This window comes from Haplochromis burtoni, unplaced genomic scaffold (genome assembly GCF_018398535.1).
Source record: "Haplochromis burtoni strain Fernald_Lab_line unplaced genomic scaffold, NCSU_Asbu1 Contig_54, whole genome shotgun sequence".
NCBI classification, from domain to species: Eukaryota; Metazoa; Chordata; class Actinopteri; order Cichliformes; family Cichlidae; genus Haplochromis; species Haplochromis burtoni.
The window spans coordinates 302,555-308,927 of NW_024582415.1; the positions used below are offsets into that span (position 1 = coordinate 302,555).

General features: G+C 40.7%; 1 protein-coding gene across 2 annotated transcripts in view; it reads right to left on the reverse strand.

The window, feature by feature from the left end:
- The window catches only part of letm2 (leucine zipper-EF-hand containing transmembrane protein 2), a 15,681-nt gene extending 10,886 nt beyond the window's left edge, over positions 1-4,795 (reverse strand). Inside the window, exons 1-3 of one of the 2 annotated variants that reach the window (XM_005924369.3) lie at positions 4,518-4,795; positions 4,003-4,071; positions 905-1,451 (exon numbers count right to left, since the gene is read on the reverse strand). In XM_005924369.3, the coding sequence (XP_005924431.1) occupies positions 905-1,451; positions 4,003-4,049 (594 nt within the window). In that variant the 5' untranslated portion in view covers positions 4,050-4,071; positions 4,518-4,795. The other variant, XM_005924370.3, reaches the window with a different exon arrangement.
- Positions 4,796-6,373: the final 1,578 nt, after the last annotated feature.

The window sequence follows — 6,373 nt, forward strand, 5'->3', positions numbered from 1 at the left end:
GTGTGTGTATATGTATGTGTATGGAGAGAGAGAGAGAGAGAGAGATACATAGATTGATAGATTCCTGTATAATATATGTGATCACAACTGTACCTTCTTGGTTGCTAAAATAGTTTGGTCATTAGAGATATAATAACATGACAAGCTGTGAAATCACACGAGTTGTGTATATATTTAGACATTCGGCAGGCGTATAAAACCTCTGTAGTGCTGCTGTTAGGTGAAAACAACCATTAAAAGAAAAATATATATATACACTTATTCAGCCTCATAGCTGTAGCACACTAAATGGCTTCAGCTTTAGGAGTAAATAGGCGTGTACAGGTTCTTGATAAAATACAGACCGTGATATTTCTCTGAATCCCAAAACACCAACTACATTGGGGATTAGTGTTTAAACAGTCAATCCTTAACGCACAGCAGGTCAGGCAGTCAGAGACAGGACATATTTAATGGCAGGATTTCATGCCACAGATTATATTTAACGTCATTCAGGATTTTCAGAGTCACTGAACAAAGACTGTAAAACCTCACATCCATCGTCCTCAGCTCCTTCTGACACAAAGCCAGTGAGCTGGGTGTGAAATGAATCTCAGTAACAGGACAGAAAGGGTGGTAGTGGAAGGGGATTGGATGACTCTCAAGCTGAGTGTTTGAAAATGAGTAGAAACCAGACAAACTACTGCTGCACCCAGACTGCAGCCTATTACAGCACATCACAGCAGGATAAACACAACAGCCTGCAAATTATGCAGGACAGAGCTGTGGAAAGATGGCTTCAAAGCTCTGAGATGGAAACTAAACGTAAGCATTTTCAAAAAACAAAAACTAAACTCACGCTACAATCCTGAAAACCCTAAAGACTAAAATTAGTCAGACTAATCCAACATTTAAGCTCCCTTACCCTTCTCCTCTCCCTGCGTGTGAGCACTTGTCCATGCAGCAGCCTCCACACCATCCTGCCAGCAATCTTGGTGTCGATGCCGAGTAACCGGAAGCCATTGTAGTAATGCTTCAACTCATCCACGAACCTCTGATACAGAGACTTCTTCACGAGTGCCTTGTCCTTAACCGGAGCAACGGTGGCTGCGGCGGCTGTTGGTGCTGGAGGGGCAGCAGATGGAGGTTGGGACTGAGGTGCAGCAGCTGGAGAGTCCTTTTTATCTCCTGAAGAAGCATCGTGAGCAGCAGCAGGTGGTGGTAGTGGTGAAGTCTTAGTGTCCTCCTGCTTTATGTCCTGGAGCCAAACACCTGAGCTGTGTAGGGAGCGAGTGAGGAGGACAGAGCTGTGGCTACGACCAAGGGGGTGGCCACGGAAACAGTGATGGTGACCATAGCGGGAGGACCTGAGTGGGAACGAAGGCGAGACGTGGCAAGGAGGGACTACGTGGAGATAGGCTTTGGAAGACAAGGAGGAGCAGCTGTGCCTCTTGGATAACAAATATGATCCCCTGTTGGCAGAGAAAAAACAAAAACTGCTTAGACAATACTTTCCTTAAATGTATGTTTTAGTGACGGATGAGACCATCAATAACACAACGTTATGTTACTGAATACAAACACAGAATAGCTTCTGGTTCAGATTGCTGTAAATGAACTCCTCTGGATTTAAATCAGAGGAGGGAGTCAAATATACAGCTAGCAATCCAGAAGTGGACTCAAATTGTCCAACCGGGCCGACCGGATAGCTTTACGATATGTGAATGTTTCAAATTTCAATAAGAGGCTCATTTTATTTGAACTGTGGTGTGGGCACTGACTGCACTACCACACAGGAGATAAAGTTTAGGTCTAAAATCATCTGTGAAGCTTTAAAACCTCAAAAAGCTCCACTGTGACATTTAAACGATGTTTGTTAAGTTAGTGGGTGATGAATTAAACGTAGATGTTTTCTGAGTGGAACTTTTACTCATAAAAACCAGAAAAAAAATATTTCTGAAAAATAAGGAATTTGTGCAAACATCCCCCACAAAATGACCCATTTTTACTGCTCTTAGACTGGACTCTTATTTTGAAAGTGGGACTGTCGTTAACCAGTAAGGTCAAGCTAATTTTGTGGAAACCTCTGACGTCATTCAGCTCCCATGTCAGACAGACTCTCTATTATTAATTATCCTAAATCTAGTATGTCTGGTTTGAACTAGCAGGATAGTGAAGTCACAACATACAACAAGGTACCCTGGTGAAAACTTGAAAAAAGCTAATGTTTAGAAGAAAAAAAAAAAAAAGTCTATTAACCAATTCTGTATACTAAGTGATCTCAAACTTTACCTTTTATACGACACATCGTTTATCAGCTATAAAGCTGTCATTAAACAGCAATTACACCCATAATAATAACAGCCGAACAGAAACTACTTCCAGCTCGCAGGATTGTACACATGTCTGCGTTCACATTCACTCTAAAAATATTTGGATGAATCACCACATCACTCGTTCAGCTCCTTCTAGGAAACCTTCATCTGTTTCTGAAAATTTCTTATTGTTTTAGCAACGCTTTCAGAGGGATACTGAATCTTCCGGCAGCCCCTGGAATCCAATGAACCCCTGCAATGAAACACCACTTCCTCCTCCAAACACCATCATTGCTACTATACACACATGAATGCAGAGGCCTTTTCTCACTTCTGTAGGCTTTTGTGTAAGTGTCAAGCACTGTTTGAGGTCACAGTTTACCTCCATATACCTCCAGAAAGAGCCTCTGCTAGCAAATACATATTAATGCAGTTTAAGAATGGACTCTTCACAGTTTGGGGAGCAAACATAAGGTCACAGTTTGCCCCCAGGACACTCCCCCGACCTCAAACAGTGCCTGCTACTAAATGTACATTAGGCACTGCCTGAGGGTAACCACCCTCTGAGAAGCTGTCCTGATGACTACACACCTTCAAGTGCTTTTCAGTTAACAATGTGAACTGTAACCAACTGTATACTTATCTAAGGACCCTTAAAACTCTTGTCTAAGACCTAAACTTATTCAGAGTTCTTGCAGTCCAGACACGAAATCAGTTTATTCTTCCAACAGTTCGCAGAATTATGGAAAAAGTTCATCTGACGCTAATATTAGATGAGGATGTTATCCCCCCCTCTGGTATGTACGCACATGAAACAGTGGCAACCCATCTTCTTATATTTATTTATTTATATATATATATTTTTTAAATGCACACTGTTTACCTGCAGGATGCACAAAAAGTTCACAAACAAACTGACCTGCCCTTTCTGTTCTTGGATCAAGAATGGGTTATATAGTTAACTATATAACTGTATGACTACACTCTCCTGCAACACAGCAGAATGCAGCAGAGAGCTGATACTGACTATCAGTGACACGTGAAGTTATTTTGGTGACACTGACGTTTACACTGAAACAGCACATATGCATTTTTGTTGTTTTGCACAGTAGCTACACATTCAGACCAGAGGACAACTACTTTAGATTAGCCTGAGTTTAGAGTTTTCTGTCTACTTTAATGATGGTCCTGTTGGTGTCTCAACAATGTGTGTGTTCTTTACTTTTCCACTAAACCTTAAAAAGTGAAGCATATATTTCCTTCACTATATAAAAAAATGTGTTTCCTTATAAACATGTGTGTCCTTGTGTATTTTTGGCCCTTAAGTAATTTTTTCTGTTGTGGGGTTTCTTTCCCTTACTTTTCGCTTTTGTTTTCCTCATACTTCTTTTTCCTCCTGTAGTTTTTAAAGATTGTCCTCAGGTTTCTGAGTTTGCTCCCTTGTAAGTTAATTTGATTAATTTGAGCGTTTTCTCAAGCAAGTGTAAATATTATCCAGGCTTAAATGTGTTGTTTTAACTCGGTATCAGCATCGATCCTTGTCCAGCACTGGCTCGTGCTCTTTTGTTTACCTGTAGCAGAGCCCAACAACACGCCCCGACTCACAGTTTGCTCCAGATTACACACAATAAGCGAAAGTATTCGAGCAAAAGTAAAAATAAAACTGTTAGGTACCAAAAGTAAAAGAAACCGTGTCCAACTGACTTACCTTGATCTTGTAACTGCGAGGAGCACCTGGTGACTAAAGACTGCCATTGTAGGGGCAGATTACAGTACTCTGTTAAACGGAGAAACAGCGAGGTTAGAGTTCACTCTTATGGGAACAGAAGTGAGACAGAAAACTACTGTAGTGCTAAAACTAACATTAAGACGACGAGACAGCAAATGAGCCCGATATTATGTAACAACAGTTTTAACGTGACTACTCATCTGAGAGGTACCACAGACTTAACTCTACCAGTTTCCCTAAAAAATAATCTAACCTAACAGAAGACCTTAAGAAATGAACCCAAACCTTACTCCGCCTCGTTTTAAAGGCAGTAATAAAAGGACGTAACTTGATACCAAAACCAGGAGGGGTAAATTCCCAGGGTAAATTTCCGCCAGAGAAACACAGCCCTACGCTAGGCTAGCCGCTTAGCTAAAGTGAGCTAACCGGCTAACATAGTCGGTTAGCTGCGTTAGCTTAGCCGGCCGGTGCTAACTAAATGGCAGCCCACCAACCTCCAGCGTCGATGACCGAGCTATGGCTGCCGTAGCGGACAGGGCGATGTAAGGTTTCTCGGTAGGACGACAATAATATCCATCCACGGCACTCAATCCATGTAGAAGGGAACGACGAAAGTAACGGCCGGTGTAATGATAAACCCATTTACGGTGGGTTTCTCCGTCGAAAGCGCCCTCAGACGCGACAGGCTTGAGCTTCTTTACTGACAGTGTTTGTGTGTTTGTGCAGCCGTCACAGGCAGCTGCACTGAAATGTCACACCGGACATGCGTAAAGGCTGTGTGAGAAGTGTCAAAGATCGTCTATGCTAGCAGAGATGGCTCACTGTGTGGGCGAAAAAAAAAGCTTCTGCTCAGTGAAAGAGGGTGTTACTCTTCTTGTATTTATTCATTTTCAGTTTTATGATTTATGGATGCTAGATGACATTTAAAAAAGCACATATAAATCAATGAAATGAAACAATCTTTACTTTCATATTGATGCTGTCAAACGATTTCATATTGAATGTGTTGTAATCAGTGTAACTAATCTGCAAGACAGTGGTGAGGTGCGCAGTAAGAGTGGCAGATGAATTCAAGGTGGGGCTGGGATTATATATAATACTATAATGTTTGCAGACAACAGTGTAACCTGTACTGAGAGTAGGTGCGAGAGAGCCCGGATAGGTGGAGGTCTTCTCTGGAGAGTTGTGGTTGCTCCTTTTGTTTGCTTTGTTCATTTGTCTCTTTTAATTCTATTTTTTTTATACTTTTTCAACATGTTCAAAATAAAGATTCAATCAATCAATCAATCAATCAATCAAAGATAAATGAAAGTCAGTAGAAGCAAGAAAGAATATATGCGTGTGAATGAGAAAGAGGCAGGTGTAGCAATGAAGCAGGAAGGAGAAGAAGGACCAAAGGTGAAAAGAGTCAAGCATCCAACATCTCCAGGATTAGTTGAACTGACATGTCTTCAGGATATAAGAGGATACATTTAAAATGTATCTTCATTAGACAAATACATCAATATATCCCGTCTTTTAGACATACAACAAAACTAAACTAGGAAAGCGAGCCAGTACTGCTCATTAAATTTGTTTTGTTTTTGTTGCAATTTTAAGGTCTTGTTAATTCAGAAAAACTCGACTTTTGTTTGTCAACTGATAGCAATTTGCCCTCTCACATCAAATCAACTCTGGATTGATTCTCCTTCATTGGTATGCTAGTGTTTAAACCTGCAGTAAGCCACCAAACAAGCTGTCCCTCAAGCTTTAAAGTTAACTAATGCATGATGGAGTCATGCACAGGCCTACTCACATGATTACTCTGAAACAACTTTTAGTTGCAGTGGTCATTTCTTTCGCTTACACTGGTCACTCAGACAGAGACACCTTGTTGCCACAGTGTCAAGTATTGATCAGTATTCCTTGATATTTATGTCAGACTGTTCGACTGTTTGCCTTTTATTGTGTGTTTTACTTGTTATCCATTGGGCTATTTATATTTCTTGCACAGTAATTGGATGGAGCATCCACAATTCCAATGTATATGTACAACAAAATAATAAAAAGTAATTCTTTTGTATCCGATTCATGCTAAAATAAAGCCACTGCTAATCATATGCCTTCTAGATGGAATTACATGGTGGACCAAAATGAGACCGTACTTTTCTGTTTTATAGAGCGCATGTGTTTTACACTCACTGTTGTACTGCTCTCCTGACTTCTTCGCTACATATTGATGATGTTTTAAATCACATATTTCAACTTTGGAATCATCTGATGAGGCTTCAGCGACCAAAAGATAGATCAGATGCATCCCATAGGTCCTGTGTGAAGTCGCTCAGATACTGCTTATCTGCTGTAGATAGTT